Here is a 25499-nt window from a genome sequence, read left to right on the forward strand (position 1 = left end):
AATCCAAAACAAGGCACTTCACATTTCAATCTCCTCCCCCAGTACTTGCCCTAAAAATATTTCCTATTTTTTGACACCTAAAAATGCACATGGCAGCCATGGTAGGTAGAATAAACAATTTTCTCTAGAAACTTGGCTAGAGGAATGACTCTAAACCCATTTGATAACTTGTACCTGGATAAAATCAGTTGTATTTTTGCTCTCTCTGGCCTTATTTCCTATTATATATCCAGCACTGCTTGTCATAATTTAGTGACACAGGAGACTATGGATATGTCAAAAGTAGAAATAAGGCCTAATTCTCTCTCTGTCATGGTTAAAGCTTTCATTGTTTCTTAGACAAAAAGGTGTCAGAAAGTCTTTGTCAAAAGGAAAAATTCCCAGGCACTTTCCAGCTGTCAGGAAATGACAGCAGGAATGAAGTCTTATGAGCTCCCAGACAATTGGGTTTAAGGCTGTGGAGGAAAAAACAGTTTCACAAAATAAGGCTGAATAACTTCATTCTCGTTAGCCTCAGGTCCCCACAGTGATCAGGTGCTCTGAGTTGCCCATCTGCATCTTTATCTTTGAAATGTAGAGATAAAATCCCAATCCTCCCAAACACTGCCATTCAGGACGTGAAGGCACACTCCAGGACTTCCAACAATGTTAACATTTACTACATATCCAAGGAAGGAGCTTGCAAGATAACTTCCCAGTGCAATGAGTCTGTTTCCTGGGTACTGCTTGCATCACTCTGATTGGCATCCACAAGATAATTTCAAAGCTTTTTGTCAGTTTACAGACTTTAAACCCAGACTCAACTTCATATAATGGCTTCATGCTCTGTTGGTGTGGGAGATATTTAAAGCTCATTTGACACTCATCTGGCTTTGGGGGATTCTCTGGAGGCTCCCTTGCTAGGACTTCCGAACATCCACTACCCACTTAGCCTCTGGTTGTCTATTGGTTTACTCCTCAGAGACTCTCTGTTGAATTCCCATCACCCCTAAGGAAGTCCTCCTGGGTCAAAGAGACTCCAGGCCAAACGTCTCTATTCTGCAAGGCACACACATGTTCTTCTTGCCCTACCACCATTCCCTCTGCCCACTCCACACCCCTGTAGAGTTCCTGGCACACATCCCTGATGAACCATCCTATTTCTCCCTGCTGAGCCTGCACAGAGCCCCAGGATATCCCTCCACACAGCCCTTCAGGAATCCACTAAGAAGCAGTTGCAAACCCCCTGACTCTCTGGTCTTAGCAAAACAATCTGAGCTGTGACCTGTATTAAATCCTGGAGTTGGCCCTAATGAGCAATGTTGCTTTTGACATCCATGTAAAATAGAGTTCGCACTCCTACCAAAGGACAAAATAAAACCACCTGTAAGATCACTTTGAACATAAAATGAGTGTTAGACAAATCCTAGTCAGTTGTAGCACAAAGGAAAAACATTGTATACTGCTATCGTTGTTGTTAGGTGCATTGGGCCAATTCCCACTCAAGTGGGTCCCTATGAACAACAGAACGAAACCACTGTGCAATCCTGCACCATCCTCACAAACATTGTGATGCTTGAGCCCGTTGTTACAGCCATTGTGTCAATTTATCTCATTGAGGGTCTTTCTTTTTTTGATGGTGCTCTAATTTACCAAGCATGATGTCCTCCTCCAGGGACTGATCCCTCCTGATAACATGTCCAAAGTACTTAAGATGAAGTCTCCCAATCCTTGTTTCTAAGGAGTATTCTGGCTGTAATTCTTCCAAGACAGGTTTAATCATTCTCCTGGCAGTCCATGGTTCAATATTCTTCACCAACGCTATAATTCAAAGGCATGAATTCTTCTTCCATCTTCCTTACTCATTGTCCAGCTTTCACATGCATATCAGGTAAATGAAAACACCACGCTTTGGGTCAGGTGCACCTTATTCCTTAAAGTAACATCTTTGCTTTTCAACACTTTAAAGAGGTCTTTTGCAGCAGATGTGCCCTATGAAATCCATCGTTTGATTTCTTGACTGCTGCTTCCGTGGGTGTAGATTCTGGAGCCAAGTAAAATGAAATCCTTGACATCTTCAATCTTTTCTCCATTTATCATGATGTTGCTTACTGGTCCAGTCGTGAGGATTTTTGTTGTCTTTATGTTGAGGTGTAATCCATAAAGAAGGCTGTAGTCTTTAATCTTCATCAGTAAGTGCTTCAAGTCCTCCTCACTTTCAGCAAGCTAGGTTGTATCATCTGCATGTCATAGGTTGTTAATGAGTCTTCCTCCAATCCTGATGCTCTGTTCTTCATATAGTGCAACTTCTCAGATTATTTGCTCAGCATATAGATTGAATAAATATGGTGAAAGAATATAACCCTGACACACACCTTTCCTGACTTTAAACCATGCTGTATCCCCACGTTCTGTTCAAATGACTGCCTCTTAGCCTATGTACAGGTTTTTCACCAGCACGATTAAGTGTTCTGGAATTCCCCTTCTTTGCAATGTCATCCATAACTCGTTATGATCCACAGAGTAGAATGCCTTTGCATGGTCAATAAAACACAGCGTCTTTCTGGTATTCTCTTCTTTCAGCCAAGATCCATCTGACATCAGCAATGATAGACATCCTTCCACATTGTCTTCTATATCTAGCTTGAATTTCTGGTGGTTTCCTGGTGATAAACTGTTGCAACCACTTTTGAACGATCATCAGCAAAATTTTACTTGTGTGATATTTATGACAGTGTTCTATAATTTATGCACTCCCTTGGATCACACTTTTTGGAATGGGGACAAATATGGATCTCTCCCAGTCTGTTGGCCAGGTAGCTGTCGTCCAAATTTCTTGGCATACAGGAGTGAGCACTCCCAGTGTTGCATCCTTTGTTGAAACATCTCAATTTGTGTTCTGTCAATGCCTTCAGTGCAGCTTGGGCTTCTTCCTTCAGTACCATTGTTCCTGGTCATATCCTTCCTCCTGAAATGTTAAACGTTGATCGGTACTTTTTGGTATAGTGACTCTGTGTATTCCTTCCATTTTCTTTTAATGCTTTCTGCATCATTTAATATTTTCCCTGTTGAATTCTTCAATATTGCACCTCGAGGCTTGATTTTTTTCTCTGGTTCTTTCAGCTTGAGAAATGCTAAGTGTGTTCTTCCATTTTGGTTTTCTAACTCCAGGCTTTGCACATGTCATTATAATACTTTGTCTTCTCGAGCTGCCCTTTGAAATCTTCTCTTAAGCTCTTTTACTTCATTATTTCTTCCATTTGATTTAGCTAGTCTACCTTAAAAAACAAGTTTCAGAGTCTCTTCTGACACCAATTTTGGTCTTTTCTTTCCTTCTTGCCTTTTTGATGACCTCTTGGTTTCTTGCTGTCTTCATGTATGATGTCCTTGATGTCATTCCACAACTCATTTGATCTTTGGTCTTTAGTGTTCAAAGCATCAAATCAATTCTTGAGATGGTCTCTAAATTCAGGTGGGATATACTCAAGGTCATGCTTTGGCTCTCATGGACTTGTTCTAATTTTTTCAGCTGCATCTTGAACTTACATATGTGCAATTGCTGATCTGTTCCACAGTCGGCCCATGGCCCTCTCCTGACTGAGGATATTGAGCTTTTTTTGTCATCTCCTTCCACAGATGTAGTCAATTTGATTCCTGTGTATTCCATTTGGTGAGGTCCCCAAGAATAGTCATTTATGTTGTTGAAAAAAGGTATTCGCAATGAAGAAGTCATTGGTCTTGCAAAATTCTATCATGAGATCTCTGGCATCATTTCTATCACCAAGGACATATTTTCCAACTACTGATCCTTCTTCTTTATTGCCAACTTACACCTTCCAATCACCAGTAATTCTCAATGCAACCTGATATCATGTCAGATCAATTTCAAAGACTAGAAGTTGGTAAAAACTATCAGTTTCTTTGTCTTTGGCCTTAGTGGTTGGTGTGTAAATTCAAATAATAGCCTTATTAACTGGTTTTCCTGATAGGGGTATGGATATTATCATATCACTGACATATACTTCAGGATAGACCTTGATATGTTCTTTTTGACATCCCTGGCATAGTAGATCATATGATTGTCCAATTCAAAACGGCCAATACCAGTCCATTTCAGCTCACTAATGTCAAGGATATCAATCTTTATGCATTCCATCTCATTTTTTACAACTCCCAGTTTTCCTAGATTCATGCTTCATACATTCCATGTTCTGATTATTAATAGATGTTTACAGCAGTTTCTTCCCATTTTGAGTCATGGTCTCAACTCAGTAACTGAAAGTCCTGAAAGCACGACTTCATCTCCATCATTGAGGTTGACTGTACTGTGAGGAGGCAGCTCATCCCCAGTTGTCTTTTGAGTGCCTTTCAACCTGAGGAGCTTGTCTTCCGGCACTATATAAGATAATGTTCGGCTGCTACTCATAAGGTTTTCACTGGCTGACTCTTTTCAGAGGTATACCACCAGGCCCTTCTTCCTACTCTGTCTTAGCCTGGAAGTTCAGCTGAAACCTGTCCCTCATGGGTGGCCCTGCTGATATTTGAAATACCAGTTGCATAGCGTTCAACATCACAGCAACACCCAAGCCCCCACGGTGTGACAACCTGGCAGACACGTGGAGGATAACAGTGGTAGCTAACATTTGTTATTCACCCTGTGCCAGGTACTATCACAAGAACTTTGCATATATTAGCTTCTTTGATGATAGTAATAATTTTATGAAGAAGGTAAAATAACAACCCCTATTTTTCAGATAAGAAAACTGAGGCATAGAGAAGTTAGGTAACTTGCCCATAAATAAGATGCCACAGCAATAGCAACATCAATGAATTCATTTTTTTTCTTTAAAGTTTGTGTTCTTCAGTTTTGTGATGCAGGAGAAAATTCTTTCCTTCTTGTGTCATATTTAGGTCAACGTGAACTATTAAATGCATGTTAGGTGCATAGATTCAGGCTAGGAAGTGAATGTAAAAGAGGAGAAAAGATAAGTGAAACTCAAACTTTGAACTCAAAGAATTAACAGTCTACTGAGGAAGACAGATATGTAAACAAACAACCCCAGCAAAAGAACAGAAAGAGATCTCTTCTCTCATTATGTTGGATGTTAGTAGCTATAGATCACCTCATATGAGGTGGCGTTTGAATTGGGCCTTCAATTTACTTTTAAATTTGTTATAATGATGATGAAAGCCAGTATTTACTGAGCTACTGTTATGTTCAGTACCATGATAAGAGTTTTACATGAATTATTTAATCATTATTATTCCATTGAACGGATGAGGCAATGGCTCTATAACTTGCCCAAATTTTCACACCCAGGCAATCTTCACTCTAGAGCCCATGCTTTGAACCAATAAGCTAACTAATGGTACTTCAAAAAACCCAGTGCTGTCGAGTCGATTCCGACTTGTACTTATCTACTATCAATAACATTTCACTTTTTTGTTCTCTCCTAGGAGAGATATATATAGGAGAGGAGATTTGTGCTAATCTAGTACAAAATTTCTTCCTTTTACTTTAGCTACACTAAATTCAAGAGTAAGTTTCAGAGTCTCTTCTGACATCCATTTTGGTCTTTTTTTCTTTCCTGCCTTTTTATTGACCTCTTGCTTTCTTCATGTGTGATGTCCTTGATGTCATTCCACAACTTATCTGGTCTTTGGTCATTAGTGTTCGATTCATCAAATCTGTTCTTGAGATGGTCTCTAAATTCAGGTGGATATACTCAAGGTCATACTTTGGCTCTTGTGAACTTATTCTGATTTTCTTTAGATTCAACTTGAATTTGCATGAGTAAATGATGGTCTGTTCCACAGTCTGTCCCTGGCCTTGTTCTGATTGATGATATTGAGCTCTTCCATCGTCTCTTCCCACAGACGTAGTCAATTTGATACCTGTGTTTTCCATATGGTGAGGTCCGCTTGTATAGTCGTCTTTTGTTATTGAAAAAAGGTATTTGAAATAAGAAATTGTTGGTAGCGCAAATTCTGTCATGCTATCTCCAATGTTGTTTCCATCACCAAGGCCATATTTTCCAAAAACTGATGCTTCTCCTTTGTTCAACTTTCACATTCCAATCACCAGTAATTATCAATGCACCTTGATTGCAAGTTTGATCAATTTCAGACTGCGGAAGTTGGTAAAATCCTCACTTTTCTCATCTTTGGCATTAGTGGTTGGTATGCAAACTTGAATAATAGTCATATTAACTGGTCTTCCTTGTAGAAGTATGGATATTATCCTATCACTGACAGCCTTGTACTTCAGGATCAATTTTGAAGTGTTCTTTTTGATGATGAACATGATTTCATTCCTCTTCAATTTGTCATTCCCAGCATAGTAGACTATGATTTCTGTCAAAATGGCCAATGCTAACCCATTTCAGCTCACTAATGCCTAGGGTATCAATCTTTATGTGTTCCATTTCATTTTTGACAACTTCCAGTTTTCCTAGATTCATACCATACTATTTGGACTTCACCAAATGGAATACCCAGGAATCACATTGACAACATCAGTGGGAAGAGATGATGGAAAAGCTCAATATCATCAGTCAGAACATCAATTGCTTATATCCACTTTGAAGTTGAAGAAAATTAGAACAAGTCCATGAAAGCTAAAGTATGACCTTGAGTATATCCCACCTGAATTTAGAGACCATCTCAGAAATAGATTTGATACTTTGAACACTAATGACCAAAGCCAGACAAGTTGTGGAATGACATCAAGGACATCATACATAAAGAAAACAAAAGGTCATTAAAAAGACAGGAACGAAAGAAAAGACCAAAAATAGATGTCAGAAGAGATTCTGAAACTTGCTTTTGAAGGTAGAGTAGCTAAAGCAAATGGAAGAAATAATTAAGTAAAAGAGCTGAACCAAAGATTTCAAAGGGTGGCTCAAGAGGACAAAGTAAAGTGTTATAATGACATCTGCAAAGACCTGGAGTTAGAAAACCAAAAGGGAAGAACACACTTCACATCTCAAGCTGAAAGAACTGAAGAAAAAATTCAAGTCTCCAGTTGCAATAGTGAAGGATTCTATGAGGGAACTACTGAACAATGCAGGAAGCATTAAAAGAAGATGGAAGGAATACACAGCATCACTATACCCAAAACAATTGGTTGATGTTCAACAATTTGAGGGGGTAGCATATGATCAGGAACCGATAGTATTGAAGGATGAAGTCCAAGATGCACGGAAAGCATTGTCAAAAAACAAGGTTCCAGAAAAAAAAATTGGCTATTACAAATAAGATAAAGTTCTAATCTCTAAAATCTATAAGAAAATCCAACACCTCTACAAAAAAAAGACAAATAATCCAATTTAAAAATAGGCAAAGGAAATGAACAGATACTTCACCAAAGAAGACTTTCAAGTGGTCAAAAGACATGTGAGGAAATGCTTGCAATCACTTGCCACTAGAGAGATGCAAATCAAAGCCACAATGAGATACCATCTGACCCCAGCATTACTGGCACAAATCAAAAAAACAGGAAATAACAAATGTTGGAGAGGCTGCAGGGAAATCTGAACTCTTATACACTGCTGGTGGGAATGCAAAATGATACAACCATTTTGGAAAATGATATGGTGCTTCCTTGGAAATCTCGAAATAGAAATACCATACGATTCAGCAATCCCACTCCTAGGAATACATCCTAGAGAAATAATAGTCTTCACATGACTAGGCATATGCACACCCATGTTCACTGCAGCATTGTTCACGATAGCATAAAGATAGAAACAACCTAGGTGCCCATCAACAGATGAATGGATAAACAAACTGTGGTACGTACACACAATGGAATATTATACAATGATAAAGAACAACAACGGATCTGTGAAGCATCTCATGACATGGATAAACCTGGAGGGCATTATGCTGAGTGAAATAAGTCAATCACAAAAGGACAAATATTGTATGAGACAACTACTGTAAAACCTCATAAAAGGTTTACACAGCAAAAGAAGAAATCTTTGATGGTTATGCGGGAGTAGAGAGGTGGGGATGGAAAAGCACTAAATAGACAATAGATAAATGGTAACTTTGATGAAGGGTAGGACAGTACATTATACTGGGGAAGCCAGCACAACCTGTACAAGGCAAGGTCATGGAATCTCCATAGATATATCCAAACTCCCTGAGGGACCGAATTGCTGGGCTGAGGGCTGAAAGGACCATGGCCTCAGGGAACATCTAGCTCAATTGGCATAACATAGTTTATAAAGAAAATGTTCCACATTCTACTTTGGTGAGTAGTGTCTGGAGTCTTAAAGGCCTGTGAGCGGCCATCGAGGATACTCCACTGGTCTCGCCCCTTCAGGAGCAACGAATAATGAAGAAAACTAAAGATACAAGAGAAAGATTAGTCCAAAGGACTAATGGACCGCATTTACCACGGCCTCCACCAGACTGAGTTTAGTACTACTAGATGGTGCCTGGCTACCACCACCGACTGCTCTCACAGGGATCACAATAGAGGGCCCCGGACAGAGCTGGAGAAAAATCTAGAACAAAATTCTAACTCAAAAAGAAAGACCTGACTTGCTGGCCTGACAGAGACTGGAGAAACCCTAAGAGTATGGTCCCCGGAAACATTGTCAGCTCAGTAATGAAGACACTTCTGAGGTTCATCCTTCAGCCAAACTTTGGATGGGCCCATAAAACAAAACGAGACTAAAGGGGCACACCAGCCCTGGGGCAAGGACTAGAAAGTAGGAGGGGACAGGAAAGCTGGTAATAGGGAACCCAAGGTTGAGAAGGGAGAGTATTGACATGTTGTGGGGTTGTTAACCACTGTCATAAAACAATATGTGTACTAACTGTTTAAGGAGAAACTAGTTTGCTCTGTAAATCTTCATCCAAAGAACGGTTAAAAAAAAACCTTCCAGAAATTGACAGAATACAAATTGAGATGTTTCCACAAATGGATGCAGTGCTGAAAGTGCTCACTGGTCTATCCCAAGAAATCTGGAAGACAGTTACCTGGCCAACCAACTGCAAGAGATCCATACTTGTGCCTATTCCAAAGAAAAGTGATCCAACTGGATGTAGAAATTATATCACACACAAGTAAAATTTTGCTGAAGATTATTCAAAACCGGCAGCAACAATTCATCAACAGGAACTGCCAGAAATTCAAGCCAGATTCAGAAGAAGGCATGGAACCAGAGATACCATTGCTGATGTCAAATGGATCCTGGCTGAAAGCAGAGAATACCAGAATGATGTTTACCTGTGTTTTATTGACTATGCAAAGGCATTTGACTGCGTGAAGCATAACAAATTATGGATAACATTGTGAAGAATGGGAATTCCAGAACACTTAATTATGCTCATGAGGAACATGTACATAGACCAAGAGGCAGTTTTTCAAACAGAACAAGGGGATACTGCTTGGTTTAAAGTCAGGAAAGGTGTGTGTCAGGGTTATATCCTTTCACCATACTTATTCAATCTGTATGTTGAGCAAATAATCCAAGAAGCTGGAATATATGCAGAAGAATGTGGCATCAAGATTGGAGGAAGACTCATTAACAACCTGTGATATGCAGATGATACAACCTTGCTTGCTGAAAGTGAAGAGGGCTTGAAGCACTGACTGATGAAGATCAAAGACTACAGCCTTCAGTGTAGATCGCACCTCCACATAAAAAAAAGCAAAAATCTTCACAACTGTACCAATAAGCAACATCATAATTAATGGCGAAAAGTTTGATATTGTCAAGGATTTCAGTTTACTCAGATCCACAATCAACGCCCATGGAAGCAACAGTCAAGAAATCAAGCAGCTCATTGCATTGGGCAAATCTGCTGCAAAAGACTAAGGTGCACCTGACCGATCCCATGGTGTTTTCAATGGCCTCATGTGCACGCAAAAGCTGAACAGTGAATGAGGAAGACCAAAGAAGAATTTATGCTTTTGAACTGTGGCATTGGTGGAGAATATTGAATATACCATGGACTGCCAGAAGAATGAACAAATCTGTCTTGGAAGAAGTACAACCAAAATGTTCCTTAGGAGCAAGGATGGCAAGACCACATCTCAGATACTTTGGACATGGTATGAGGAGGGACCAGTCCCTGGAGAAGGACATCATGCTTGGTAAAGTAGAGAGTCAGCGAAAAAAAGGGAGACCCTCGAAGAGGTGGATTGACATAGTGGCTGCAACAATGAGCTCAAACAGCAATGACTGGGAGGATGGCACAGTTCCAGGTAAAGTTTTGTTGTGTTATGCATCGGGTCGCTACGTGTTAGAGCTGACTCAATAGCACCTAACAACAACAACAACGAGTTATTGTTGTTTTAAAGAAAATCGCACTTGCTAGTGGGTAAGATGAGCCAGTAAAGGAAGAAAATCAGACACCAAAGAGAAAGAAGCAAAAGGAGAATGAAAAGATAGAAACAAAGAGGCAAGCCCACAGCTAGTCTACTTAGCTCCCCAAAGCAGAGTCCAAATCTCAAGGATGTCTCAAGATAGTGTCCTGACCTTTTGGACCTCCTGGCAAAAGGGGACCAAATGGAAATTTTGCTGCTGCTGGACTTTGTCTCATTTTTCCTTTGGTCTGAAAGACCATCACGTGGGGAATGATTTCACATCACTCTCTTACTTAAACTCTCATAGGCAATCTATTTTTGTGTTTATAGAAAAAAGGTTGGTTATATGCCCCATGGACCTACCAAAGGAAAACAGTTTGTGCTGACTACAGAATTGAAGGCAAAACGTATGTGATTTTACATGTCAACTTAACTAGGGTATAAAAAGGAAGTTGCTGTCGATTCCAACTGATGGCAATCCATGTGTTTCAGAGTAGAACTGTGCTCCGTCAAAACTCATCACCGTCGAGTTGATTCTGACTCATAGTGGCTCTATAGGATATAGTAGAACTGCCCCATAGGGTTTCCAACAAGCAGCTGGTGGATTCGAACTGCCGACCTTTTGGTCAGCAGCCAAACTCTTAACCACTGCGGCACCAGAGCTCCACATGGTTTTCAAAAGTAATTCATGATGCACAGTGGCTGGTATTTAGAGGAATAGGTCAAATAGTGTTTCTTCAGGTCAGTGGTGATAGAGTAGAATTATTTGGGCTAGCCTGTCATTCCACAAGGCCTTCTCTAGGAATAGACATAGAAATGAAGAGATCAGTGACAAAGTGGCAAGAGAGAGACAGAGAGTAGGAAGGAAAGTCAAAGAGAAGCATAGACAGAGAGATGGGGGTAGAAATATAAAGAGGAAGAAAGAGATAAGAGACAGGGAAGAACAGAGAAATAGAGACAGAGACAGATAAGACCAGAGAAATAGGGACGGAGAGGGAGAAGCTGTCTCACTGGTGGCTTCTGAGAGCCAGCTTCAGCTCCCACAGTGCATGGTTCTTCTGTTTCTGCGGATTTCAATATCTTTACCATAAGCATTCTTTTTCGCTTGCCCTAGTTTGAATGGATAGATGTCCCCTTCAAGGAAAGAATTGTGACTAGAATAGTTATGAAAGGTTTTCCATTTATTAGTTTGGAAAAATTAATTGCAAAAGTCTTGAGAATTTTAATTACTTAAGTGGATAATTATGTGGAATTTAACTTAAGATTATACCCAACCCAGTGCCATCGAGTCGATTCCGACTCATAGCGACCTGATAGGACAGAGTAGAGCTGCCCCATAGTTTCCAAGGAGCACCTGGCGGATTAGAACTGCTGACCCTTTGGTTAGTAGCTGTAGCACTTAACCACTACACCACCAGGGTTTCCTAAGATTATATAAAAAAAAAAAAAAAATTTTTTTAAGATTATATACATATGCATATATTCACTCATACATATATTTTTTTCCTCTAAAAAATAGAAAATATTACCATAAGAAGCTCAGGCCTCAAGTTTATACTATGTTAATCATCTGTTTTCAAGCTGAAAGACTCCAGTCCCTAAACAAATCCTAAGATTTTACACTAGCTGCCTTTGGTTCATACTTCTAGCTTTCTTATCTCAACAACTCTATCCATGAAAAAAAAAAAATATGAACATAATGCTCTAAGGACTAGTGTGACTTAAAAGGATTGTATATGGTTACATAAATATTACCCTCCTTAATGGTTTGGAAACATGGAAATAGTTCTGGTAACACTTAGGTGTCTTGACAATAGCAATAAATACCTGTACCTAGGAGCCCTGGTGGAGAAGTGGTTAAGAGCTTGGCTGCTAACCAAAAGGTCGGCAGTTTAAATCCACCAACTGCTCCTTGGAAACCCTACCAGGCAGTTCTACTCTGTCCTGTAGGGGTCACTGTGAGTCGGAATTGACTCCAGGGCAGCAGGATTTTTTTTTTTTTTTTAGGGTCCTTGTAGAGGGTCAGCAGAAAAGAGGGAGATCTTCAACCAGATGGATTGATACAGTGGTTGCAACAATGGGCTCAAGCATAACAATGATTGTGAGGATGATGCAGGCCTGGGCAGTGTATCGTTCTGTTGTACATGGGGTCACGCTATGAACTGGAATGGACTCCACAGCACCTAACAACAACAACAAGGTCTTTAGCATTCATAATTTATTAGTGTCATCTCTCAGACTGCTATTGTCCCAAAACCAGTGAATAAGAATAAATAAGGCAAATGATTAAAAAAAAAAAAAAAGTTTTTTCTTTTTTTTTTCAAAATTGACCTCATGAAATTTCTGGATCCAAGAAGCAAAATGAATTAATTCATTCACTCATTCATTGGCTAAATATTTATAGAACACCTGGTATGTGTCAAGACAGGGTAGTCAAACAGATTAAACAAGCACAAGAAATGAGAAGGTAATAAAAAATGAGAAAGTTCCGAATTAGAGGTTTTGGTGTTCTGTCACAAATAAAAGGAGAGATGATTCTATCACACATAAGCAGAAACTTACCAAATATATCACACAATAACAAAATGCAAGGAGCGTTCATGCTCAATTGAACATATACTCTTTGTTTTCTACTCTGGGCCCACTAATTACACTGGTTCTGTGATAAACATTTTTCAATGCTTATTTTTGCAAAACATCTAACGAAGTTTCATATTCCATTCTTGTAGTTAATGTGAATAAACATGGGTTGGATATATTAAGATGAATGATACTTTTAGAGTGAATTATTCAACAAATACTTGTTTTCCCCATACTGTGCACAACCTGTTGAGGGATTATCCAGCTGAAAAAGACTAAGTCCCTCTGTTAAAGAGTTTAAAGACCTATAGTAGAAGGGAAATGATTTGGAGAAGAATACAAGGTAGAAAGTATTAAGTGACATAAAAGATGTGCAGATAAGTGGCTGGAAATTCAGAGGGAAGATAAACCTTTCTGGACAGTCAAGGAACTCTAGACATTCAGCATTTAGGTTAGCTTTCACAGGAGAATGAGAATTTCAACAGGTAGATATATATGAATGCAAGATATTCAGGGCAAAGGGATTACATGTAGAAATCCTATACAGAACAGAGAACTGTTCCATTTGACTGCAGACCCGTACCCTATAAGTTACATTGGAGAATCTTAAACATTAGAAATCTGAACTTTATTCTGTAGGTCCTCGGATTAGGTGAAAGGCAAGTAGTGCTCACTGGTATATTGGTATTAGCTTGGACTGGAGTTCTGTGCGGGCCAGCACATATGTAGTATCTTGAATGAAGATGTAAAAGGTATGCTGCTAGGAGAGGAAACTGAGGCAGGGGGTCCATAGCTGCCCATGTCAGGTCAGAAGAGAAATTAATAGCAGTTTGAACTAGGACTACAACTCATACTCCACTGCTTTTTCCATTACCACGCCCAATCTTTATCAATCCATTATAAGGCTAAGCTGGAAAACCAGTATCCCTGTTTTACTGATGAGAATATGAAGAAGCACGTAGATGAAGCTATGTGCCCTGGCTCACACAAGAAAGCAGGACAGATGAAAACACAACCTGCAATTGCAAGTTGTTAGGGCACCTTATTTTCACATTCTCGAACAGTACAGTGGAACTTCCTCTTCTCGCGAATTGAATCCTCATACTTTCTTGACACCCTGAGCTAATCAGGGTTTGTTTGGAAGGTTTTGAAAATTTGGAACAGTGTCAAAGTTGGGGAAGAAGGACACTTGGGCGAGAAAGGGTGTTTTTTGTCTCTGTTCGTCCCTACCCATTGTCTTAGAGTTAATTCTGATTCACACACGCCTGTTGTTGTTGGGTGCCATTGAGTCAATTTTTGACTCACAGCGAACTCCTTTGACACAGACCCAGATTGCCAGATCTGTCTTCCATGGAGTGGCTTGGTGAGTTTGAACTGCCAACCTTTTGGTAAGCAGCCAAGCACTTAATTGTTTTGCCACCAGGGCTCCTTATGGTATATGGAGAGGTATGGTAACCTCTACCTCCCTATAAAAGGCAATGTGACTCTACTTTGGTGAATAGTGTCTGGGGTCTTAAAACCCTGTGAGTGGCCATCTAGGATACTCCACTGGTCTCACTCCTTCGGGAGCAAGGAAGAATGGAGAAAACTAAAGACACAAGGGAAGTTTAGTCAGAAGGACTAATGGACCACATTTACCACAGTCTCCACCAGACTGAGTCCAGTACAACTAGGTGGTGCCCGGCTACCACCACTGACTACTGTGTCAGGGATCATAATAGAGGGTCCCAGACAGAGCTGGAGAAAAATCTAGAAACAAAATTCTAATTCAAAAAGAAAGACCAGACTTGCTGGCCTAACAGAGACTGGAGAAACCCTGAGACTATGGCCCCCGGGCACCCTTTTAGCTCAGTTATGAAGTCACTCCTGAGGTTCATCCTTCAACCAAAGAGTGGACAGCCCTATAAAACAAAATGAGACTAAAGGGCACACCAGCTCAGGGGTAAGGACTAGAAAGTAGGAGGGGACAGGAAAGCTGGTAATAGGGAACTCAAGGTCGAGAAGGGAGAGTGTTGACATGTTGTGGGGTTGTTAACCAACGACATAAAACAATATGTGTTGTTGTTGTTGTTAGGTGCCATTGAGTTGGTTCCCACTCATAGCAACCCTACGCACAACAGAACAAAACACTGCCCAGTCCAGCGCCATCATCAAAATCGTTGTTATGCTTGAGCCCATTGTTGCAGCCACTGTGTCAGCCCACCTTGTTGAGGGTCTTCCTCTTTTCCACTGACCCTGTACTGTGCCAAGTATGATGTCCTTCTCCAGGGACTGATCCCTCCCAACAACATGTCCAAAGTATGTAAGATGCAGTCTCACCATCCTTGCTTCTAAGGAGCATTCCGGCTGCACTTCGTCCAAGACAGACTTGTTCGTTCTTTTGGCAGTCCATGGTATAGTCAATATTCTTCGCCAACACCACAGTTCAAAGGTGTCAATTCTTCTTCGGTCTTCCTTATTCATTGTCCAGCTTTCACATGAATATGATGCGATTAAAAATACCATGGCTTGGGTCAGACACACCTTAGTCTTCAGGGTGACATCTTTGCTCTTCAACACTTTGAAGAGGTCCTTTACAGCAGATTTACCCAATGCAATGCATCTTTTGATTTCTTGACTGATGCTTCCATGGCTGTTGATTGTGGATCCAAGTAAAATGAAACCCTTGACAACTTCAGTCTTTTCTCCGTTTATCATGATGTTGCTCACTGGTCCATTTGTGAGGATTTTTGTTTTCTTTATGTTGAGGTGTAATCCATACTGAAGGCTGTGGTCTTTGATCTTCATTAGTAAGTGCTTCAAGTCCTCTTCACTTTCAGCAAGCAAGGCTGTGTCATCTGCATAAAGCAGGTTGTTAATGAGTCTTCCTCCAATCCTGATGCCCCGTTCTTCTTCATAAAGTCCAGCTTCTCGGATTATTTGTTCAGCATACAGATTAAATAGGTATGGTGAAAGAATACAACCCTGACACACACCTTTCCTGACTTTAAACCAGTCAGTATCCCCTTGTTCTGTCTGAACAACTTCTTCTTAATCTATGTACAGGTTTCTCATGAGCACAATTATGTGTTCTGGAATTCCCATTTTTTGCAATGCTACCCATAGCTTGTTATGATCCACACAGTCGAATGCCTTTGCATAGTCAATAAAACACAGGTAAACATCCTTCTGGTATTCTCTGCCTTCAGCCAGGATCCATCTGACATCAAGCAATGATATCCCTGGGTCCATGTCCTTTTCTGAAACTTGCCTGAATTTCTGGCAGTTTCCTGTCGATATACTGCTGCAGCTGTTTTTGAATGATCTTCAGCAAAATTTTGCTTGCGTGTGATATTAATGATATTGTTCTATAATTTCCACATTCGGTTGGATCATCTTTCTTGGGAATAGGAGTAAATATGGATCTCTTCCAATCAGTTGGCCAGGAAGCTGTCTTCCATATTTCTTGGCATAGATGAGTGAGCTCCTCCAGTGATGCATCTGTTTGTTGAAACATCTCAGTTGATATTCCATCAATTCCTGGAGCCTTGTTTTTCACCAATGCCTGCAGAGCAGCTTGTGTACTAACTGTTTAATGAGAAACTAGTTTGCTCTGTAAACCTTCATCTAAAGTACAATAAAAAAAGGTAGTGTGAACTCACAGTTGTTCTGCAGGAGCTTGTCCAGGGAATCACGCCACTGCAGGGCCTCGTTCAGCAAGGGTCTAAATCAGGAATTAAGAAAGAAAAAGGTGAAAGCCATAAGTAGGAAGTTAAACACATGTACCAACAATTACCTGGCCCTGTTTTTTTAGGTGGAAATGATAAAAATGGTGACCCATCCTCAGGCCAAAGGACTTTGAGTTGTGTACTTTCAAGCAGTTGGGTGTAATGAGCTGGGTTTTCTTTCATATGTCTATATTGCATATCTTCATCTCTTTTGGAACAATTTGGCTTGAGCCTGTCCCTTCAAAAGGACATTGTACTGGCATGAGACATGTGTTTTGAAATTCTCTCATTTCTCATTGTGGTCTTTTTCCACATGTAACTTAGCAAATTCCGGTGAGCCCATCACAGGGATTGAACTCATGTTCTCTGCCTCACCCGTGCTGCACTCCAAACACCTGATGAAATCAGTGAAGGACGTTGGATTTCTCATCCACATCTCAAGGCCATCTCATTAAGGCTAGCGGAAGGCAGTAAGAGTAGCACTGCTGACTCATGCTGGGAATGTGCTCTTGGCAAATCTACACTTGAAAAAAATCTGGGTGAATTTGTGCCTACCTAATTAGGACAGGAAAATATGTTTAAAAAGATTTACTCTTTCTGAGAAGTGGAATACATTGCAAATAGGAATGTCGTGCACAAATGCTCTGTTAGATGTTGACTCAAAAGGAGAAGCAAATAGCCAACATGTAATTCCCCTTAGGCTGTCTTTATTGTAACATCTATGTATGCAGGAACCCTGCAGCTATTTCTTTGTAAGTACCAATGTTTCTGTCACAGCAGGATTGTGTCAGGTCCAGCTGGTCTTGTCTGGGAAAAATGGCTGACTGTGCTCTATCAGGCTCACCTGGCTCAAACTCTTGCATTAGGATGTGAATTCTTCACTATTATATCAAAACAGACTAATAAGGCATTTATTTCAATATTGAGGCCAGTGGAGATTATTTTTACCTGGAATTTCCCTAGCTTTTGTTTATACAACTGCCCAGACAGCCCAGGGAAGTTGCTGCTTCTGGTTGTGAAAAATCACTCTCTTGGGGTGTTAATTATTCAGATTAGCAATTAAGGTTGATAAGACAATTGCTAATTCTACTTTTCATTTTGCTGCCCCAGGCTCAGATTCAGCCTCATTTTATTTATGTAAGGAGTTTAAGACAGTGGTATGTTTTTAGGCTACAGTATTGTGAATAACTCCCTCACTTCTCTGCTCCTCCTTGTAGGGCCCACGGAGATTGGGAGTCCTAATCGTATGATTTTCACAGTTTTATATTTTCCCTGTTTGAAGGTTAAACAGGGCAAAAAAGCAATCAACAAACCTAGTGAAATAATCTTAGGTGAGTTTTTCATTTTTCAATCATAGATTCTTTGGAAATATATTTCTAAAAAAAAAAAAAGTTGCTTTCGCGTCAATTCTGACTCAGGGTGAACCTGTGTGTATCAGAGAAGAATTGTGCTCAATAGGGTTTTCAGGGGCTGATTTTTCAGAAGTAGATCACCCGAACTTTCTTCTGAGGTGCCTCTAGGTAGTCTCAAAACTGTAACCTTTCGGTTAGCAACCAACTGTGTTAACCATTTGCACCACCCAGGAACCCTTTTTTCCAAAAAGTGAACAACTGTCTCTCTTTTGCTTTTCTTTCTAGTTTGTATAAAGGAGCACAGAAAGGAGAAATGACATGATCAGGGGATTACAAGTATGTCCCTATGTTCATATTATTCCTAACCAGAAAGGACCTGTTTTCTAGAGGTCAACAGCTTTTTTGGGCTCTTCTGTGTGACCTCATATTGAGATCTTTTCTTATGTATGTATTACTTTGTACTTACATTTTTTAAATTCTTCACAACACTGGGTTCAAAGTTTTGCTCAAGGGAGACACCCATGAAGTCTCTATTATTGTTGACAGGACATTATTGAACAATAATAACAACAACAACAAAACTGGCTTAGAGCAATGGGGAGGGGGGCTTCGCTGAGTCTCTTTCTGAGTTTACAGATATTCTCATGAAATGAATCTGCCTTCCTTCTCCCTCACCTTTCCCCCTCCTTAGTATAAAGGAAGACAGGAAGAAGAAATGACATGAGCAGGTGCACCAAGCTTAAGCATGTTACCAGGTGCAACTTGTCCAAAATGGTCTTGCTAGAAGCAGACTAATGATCAATCTCAACAGCACATCACAGCCAAGATGAAAGTCCCGCAAAGGACATGTGCAGAGCTCACTTGGGGGTTAAACTGATTCAAGGACAAGGTTAAGCAGGACACATTGCCCCAGCATGAAGCCCAGTGTTCTGATTACCAGCCAAGGAGGTAACACAGCTTCATGCTGTCCAATTCTCAGAATTTGCCAGCCCTCATTAAGCCTGATTTCTTTGGCAACAGGATAGATGCAAATCTAAATGACCAATAAGTACCGTGGTTTGAAAGGTCAAAACTGGCCATAAAGGGTGGACACGGAATCTGTGTGTGTAGGTGTGCGGGGGAAGGGGGAAAGTCAGTTCAAATGAAAGGCAAAATAAATGCTTAGAGAGATGATTAACTACAGGTTTTATAATGCCCCCTGTAAATGCCACCTTGTCCAGGAAGTGAACTTCCCAGCTGGAAGCACTCTCTCCCTTTGCTATAGTCTTATCACATTTATTCCCAGAATTTCTGACATGGCAGTGATGTGCTCACTGCCTAAGGTTATAGCTTGTCATTCATGAAGAGCTTTTCCTAGTCTACTCTGTGGAGAATTCCCCACAGCACTGATCTACCCTGCAATAAATGCACGTCAAATCAAAGAGCAAATGAATGATGGGTTTGTTTATCCAGAGTTAGCTTGGTTGACGAAAGCCACGAATATATATATTTGCCAATTTAAAATTTTCACATGTACAATTTAATGACATCCATTATATTAATCATATTTTACAACCATCCCCAATATCCATGGCCAATTTCCATCACCATAAACAGGAACTTAGCACTATCTAAGCAATGTCTCCCCTTTTTTTCCTCCCTCCCACCCCTGAACCACTGCCTAAAATTTTTCTCACCCTGACACATGCATGACTTTCACATGTGACACACATCCCATGCGGATACTCCGGTTTTAAAAATGACTAGCAAATATCTCCTAGAGACAAACAGCACCAGAATAATTTGTAGTCGCTCTAAGTATTAGTGGTAAGTCAGTAACGGCTGGTTTGGGGGGAGTTCAGCCCAAATAAGAGCGGCAGGTGACCGCTGCTTAAAGTGGGGTCTGCGTATATACATCTTAATGCTCTCAAAACAACACTCACTTTGCAGATAACCAAGTAAGAACACGCGTGCGAAAACTTACTTGCAGCTGTTCTGCACTGTTCACAGGTCGTGAGCGAGTTAGGTGTGGGTGTTAGAGTTATCAAGGGGTTATAAAGTGGTAAAGACATAATGAGAAGGAGGTAAAAAGTGGCTAGTCAGGCAGGGTGAAATGGAACATCTGCAAAATAAAATAGACTACAAAAATATCTGTATCAGTTCCTGAACATTTTGAATTTGATTATAATCCATGTTAGCAGTTTTCAAAAATTAAATTTAGGTGGCTTATCGGTTTATTTGTTGTTTCACACCCATACGGATACTCCCGTATATAGAGGGTAGGCAAAAGTAGGGGCATTTAGAGAGAAGAGAAGTGGGGAGGTGGAGGGATAGAGTGTAAGAAGTCAGGGAAGAGGCTTTTAAGAAAGAAAGTTGTGCAGTCAGACATTACAGACAGGGCAAGGAAGAAGCCTTTCAGTTTAGAGAGGTTGGTGGTGGTGGTGATGGTGGTTGCTGTCGAGTTGTTTCTGACTCATAGTGACCTCATGTGTGTCAGAGTAGAACTGGGCTCCATAGCGTTTTCAGTGGCTGTTTTTTTTTTCTTTCAGAAGGTCACCAAGCCTTTCTTCCAGAACTCCTCTGGGTGGGTTCAAACCTCCAGCCTTTAGGTTAGCAGCCACAGTCTGTTTAACCGTTTGCATGTTAGCAGATTTTTTCTCTTTTTTTTTCTATGTTTCTCATTTGATTCTCTCTCTCTTTTTTTTTTTTTTTTCTGATGAGAAGGATAAAGTGTATTAAAAATGGAAAATGCATTAAAAAAGAAAAAGCATTTATAAAAGCCTATTGCTGTCAGTGACCCAAAGAAGATAAGAAAGGCTAAAAATATCTTCATTCAGGAAGTTTATCTTCTCTTCTAAGGTTTATTTTCTTCTCTGGGAGGAAAAACATGGGTAGAATATACAGATAAATGCTGGAAAGAACTTAATCTTTCTTAATCAGGTAAAAGGCACAGAAATTTGTCCAACGTGAGGAGGTGGGATGGGGTTTGAGTAATCAGAAGAGGGTGAGGAAAGGTTTGTAGTGGTCACGGCTAAAAACGCAGTAGCCTCCCCCCCCAAAAAAATTGCCCTTGACTAGATTCTGACTCATAGCTATCCTACAGAACAGAGTAGAACTGCCCCATAGGGTTTTCAAGGAATGGCTGGTGGATTTGAACTGCTGACCTTTTTGTTGGCAGCCAAACACTTAACCACTGCACCACCAGGGCTCTGTTATGCAATACAGACACGCAAATATTATCTAGGGATAAGAAGGATTTTCTAAAACAATTCAATAACTTCTGGAAGAAGAAAGGGGATGGGAGAAATGAGAAGTAAATCCAGTAAATATTAGCCCCAGGTTTTCTTCCAAAACCTGTTAAGCCAAAAAGTTCAAGAGCCTTTGTGGGATATTAGAAGCAGAGAATCAAAGCAGGAAATGTGGTACTATGTTTATTTTTTTAAAGATAATTCCAACAGATCAATAACTACCACATTGTTTACTTCAAAATAGACTTTTGATCTGTTGTTGCTGTAAAATGTGGTTCTTAGAGCTTGGTGTCTGCTGCTCCACATTGAATTAGCATTCCCTTTTTAAGTGCAGAAAACATAATTATGCCTTACTTCTGGTTTGGGATCACTTTGAAGTAATAAAAGGAGGAGGATGGAAATACCCACTTATTTTGATGGAAGAAGATTAAAAAATAATAGCACATATATCTATCTCCCAACCAATTCAATCTATATTAAGTTGAAGGTCATTTGGCCAAAGGAAGGGTTGACCAGTTTAGACAAATGTTAAACTGAAAAAGAGAAATGGAGGTTAAATGGAATTCCTGTCCTTTCACCACGATTCTGTGATTCCTCAAAGCTTTTAGGGAATAAGTAGGGTAAAGGAGTTCGAACACATTTGGCTTTTCTTCTTCCTCTCCCGTTTCTTTACGTTCATGACTATCAGTTTTAAAGGGATGATGGGGTGTGTTTCTTCAGGCAATGGTAGGCTACGGAGCTCATGGAACCACAGCACACAATGGCGATACAATGAGCAATATTATTAAGTTTCAAGGAGGGCCAGTGCAAACTGTGAAATCTAGATTAACTGTGACGACATCTTCATTCTTCAGCATTATTGTTTCCCACCATGCCGAAATTGATGGGAGAAACTGTATGTCAGGGGTAGGGGGTAAGGAGGAGGACCTCAGAAATCCAGTCACTCAGGAATATGAAGTTAACTATTGGGGAGGAAATGCTTGTTGTGCATTAAAAAGAAATAGCTAGTTGTCACAGATTGAATTGTTTCCCCCCAAAATATCTGTCAACTTGGCTTGGTTATGACCCAAGGAGTCTGAACAAAGACAAGCGGTACCAGGAATGACCCTAGAAATCAGAGTCCCAAAACTGGATCTAGAATAGATCTTCCTCTTGTCTTAAGGCTATAGAAACTCCATTACAGGTGGTAAGTGAAGTGATCAAACCCCTGGCGTGTAGGGGCAGCATAATTACTGACGTTTGCCCTGTGGTAACTGGGATTAGGTGCAGGTGGAAGGAAAAGCACTGGGAGATCAAGTGCCACAACATTTGCTCAGTATGGAGGTGACGATGTTTATAAAGCCAGTACCATGGGGTGGCTTCTTTTTCCATAATTGGAGATTTTGATAAAAGAAAATAACAGGCATGAAGCAAAAGACAAAGTACCCCTAGGGTAACTGTCATGGATTGAATTGTGTCCCCCCCAGATTTGCGTCAACTTGGCTAGGTTATGATTCCCTTGTATGATTGTATGATTGTCTACCATTTTATCTTCTGATGTGATTTCCCTATGTGTTGTAAATCCCATACTATGATATAATAAGAAGGATTAGCGGCAATTACACTGATGAGGTCTAAAAGATTAGACAGTGTCTTAAGCCAATCTCTTTTGAGATATAAAAGAGAGAAGTGAGCAGAGAGACAGGGGGACCTCATACCACCAAGAAAGCAGCACTGGGAGCAGAGTGCAACCTTTGAACCTGCGGTTCCTGTGCTGAGGTGCTCCTAGACCAAGGGAATACTGATGACAAAGACACTCCTCCAGAGCCATCAGAGAAAGAAAGCCTTCCCCTGGAGCCAGTGCCCTGAATTCGGACTTCTAGCCTACTAGACTGTGAGAGAATAAACTTCTCTTTGTTAAAGCCATCCACTTGTGGTATTTCTGTTATAGCAGCACTAGACCACTAAGGCACTAGTATTCATTCCTATTTCAGGTAGTAGTCTTCCTATCCTCTACCGGACCTTGGAGGGTCAACATCTTAGGAAAGAAACTGTTAGGTTTGAAATGCCTGTGATGTCCTCAGCATCTTCCCGAGGAAAATGTTCCCACTTGATCTCCCTGCTGAGGAAATAGCCTTGCATAGTCCCTTAGCAGGTGACATCCAATGATCAGAGTTAACTGGATCAGGGATGGTTACCTGACCCAAGGGCGGCAAAGGAGCAGGTTAGCTAATAGCTGATGAAGTGCTGGTGCCGTTAATAAGGCGCTGTCTCTCCAGCTAGGTCCCAAGGCAGAGCCTTATCATTTATTGTTTGTGTCCAGTCAGTCAGTATCCAGTCTTATGCTCCAAACATGAAGCATTCAAAAAATGCTTATCTACAAACCCACTCGCTGAGGGTCCTTATGGTCCTCAGCCAGTAATGGAAGGAGGGAGCTCTACAGATGAGGAATGGTGCTTTACAATTGAAAAATAACCATCTGTTTGAGGAAAATAAGTGGAATCCATATGCATGACTCACTTCTGGGTCTTGGCTGGTTTCTCTGGCTTCTCATTATATGGAATGACAAGGTCAACAGCTGAGTCTGGCTTCTGGAGGAGAATTCCCAACTTGATCTTAATCTCCTTGGCCCTGAAAGAAAAGATGAAGAGAGGGAAGAGAAGACCACATGAGCATACAGACCTAAAAAAGAGATTTCTTGCAGCATCAGGGAAACAAAAATAAACAAAACCCCATTTCACTGGGTGTGTTGTGGCAGAAAGAATACTAATGCAGAAATTAGGATGTAGGAGGTCTAATAATTAGCATTTATTAAGCTTATTAAGTCCCAGATAAATATGCATTATCTCATTTTAATCTTAATTACTGAATGTATTTATTAAAGGCAGAGCTACTCATTGCATTGCCTACCAATCTTCTGAGGGTTCTAATTCCAGCTGTACGATTAATTAGATGTATGGCATTTGAAGTAAATAAATAATTGCCAGATCTCAGTTTCCTCATCTGTAAAATGAGAGAGATAATGTAGATATGTTCTTCATTTCCAGCTAGACAATTAAATGATTCTGGTTGGTGATTTATTTCTCTATATTCTTCATTTGTCTCATGGGTGGATTTGACTCTCTTTTCCAATACCTTTCCCATTGTTCCAACATGACTGTTGGAGTATTTTACATGCAGTAAAATGCATGTTGGGGGCAATGATGCTTCAGTGGTAGAATTCTCGCCTTCCATACCAGAGACCTGGGTTTGATTCTGGCCAAGGCACCTCATACACAGCCATCAGCCCTCTGTCAGTGGAGGCTTGTGTGTTGCTATAATGCTGAACAGGTTTCAAGGGAGCTTCCAAATTAAGACAGACTAGCAAGAAAGGCCTGGTGGTCTACTGCTGAAAATCAGCTCATTAAAAACCCTATGGACCACAACATTCTGATCCTTAACAATCACAGAAATGGTACAGAACCAGGCAAAATTTTGTTCTGTCACCATGAGTTAGGACTGACTTGGCAGCAGCCAATGACAACAACAACGAGAAGATGTGCATCAGGGTTGTACTATTCCCTTTTGACTTCAACATTCTAGTGAGTAGATGTGGTCAGAATTCCGTGTACTCCTCCGTGGTATGATGCCACTGCTTCATGCTAGTTTCAAAACTAACCTTCTGAACGATCCACCATCTCATCATGAGTCTGAACTCTAAAAAGACCAAGAAAATCTTCAATATTAATCAGTAGAACAAGCACTGTCTATTGGGAGACCAAGAAAGCTGTCCTCTCACTGTCACCTGGGTACTTTAAATATCCTTTTATGATAGAGTTTATCATATTCTCTTATGGTCATTTATTTATGTGTCTGTTTTCCAGGCTAGGCAGGAGAATTCTTTGAGGGTAGGAATTGGGTCCTAAATACTACTTAACTCCTGTGCCTAGCACAACGCTTGGCAACATAGTAAACATTCAAAAAAAATCTGCTGAATTGAACTAAAAACATCTTGATTTGTTTCTCACACATTTACTAAAATTTATCTCCAGCCAATGCTTAAGATAACCAAAGTCTTAAAGGGCTGCAAGGAAGTTCAGTTGTGGCTTGACAGGATCTTGCTGCTCTAAACCACACTTTCCCCATATATTTACATGGAGACGGTGCTGAGAACATTTAAGTAAATAAAAAGGGCAACATAAGCAATTATGGTAAGTCATATTAGGGAGAAAAATTATTGAAATCTACCATACAAATTACAAAATACCCATAAGTAATTATTATATCACATTCTCCTTTTGTGTAGTAAATACGATTTTAAAGCTATGATATAGAAATAGTCACTGCTAGGATGTCTTTCCCTTTTTATTTC

The 25499-nt window shown here is 40.3% G+C and overlaps 1 protein-coding gene across 1 annotated transcript in view; it reads right to left on the bottom strand.

Annotated features, from left to right (window-relative positions):
• Positions 1-25499, bottom strand: part of RGS5 (regulator of G protein signaling 5) — an 87868-nt gene that overhangs the window by 22620 nt on the left and 39749 nt on the right. Inside the window, exons 2-3 of the mRNA XM_003415209.3 lie at positions 23669-23779; positions 16525-16586 (exon numbers count right to left, since the gene is read on the bottom strand). Of these exons, the coding sequence (XP_003415257.1) occupies positions 16525-16586; positions 23669-23779 (173 nt within the window). The remainder of the gene's footprint in view (positions 1-16524; positions 16587-23668; positions 23780-25499) is intronic.

The sequence above is a fragment of the Loxodonta africana genome, chromosome 3 (genome assembly GCF_030014295.1).
Source record: "Loxodonta africana isolate mLoxAfr1 chromosome 3, mLoxAfr1.hap2, whole genome shotgun sequence".
In the NCBI taxonomy this organism is placed as follows: domain Eukaryota; kingdom Metazoa; phylum Chordata; class Mammalia; order Proboscidea; family Elephantidae; genus Loxodonta; species Loxodonta africana.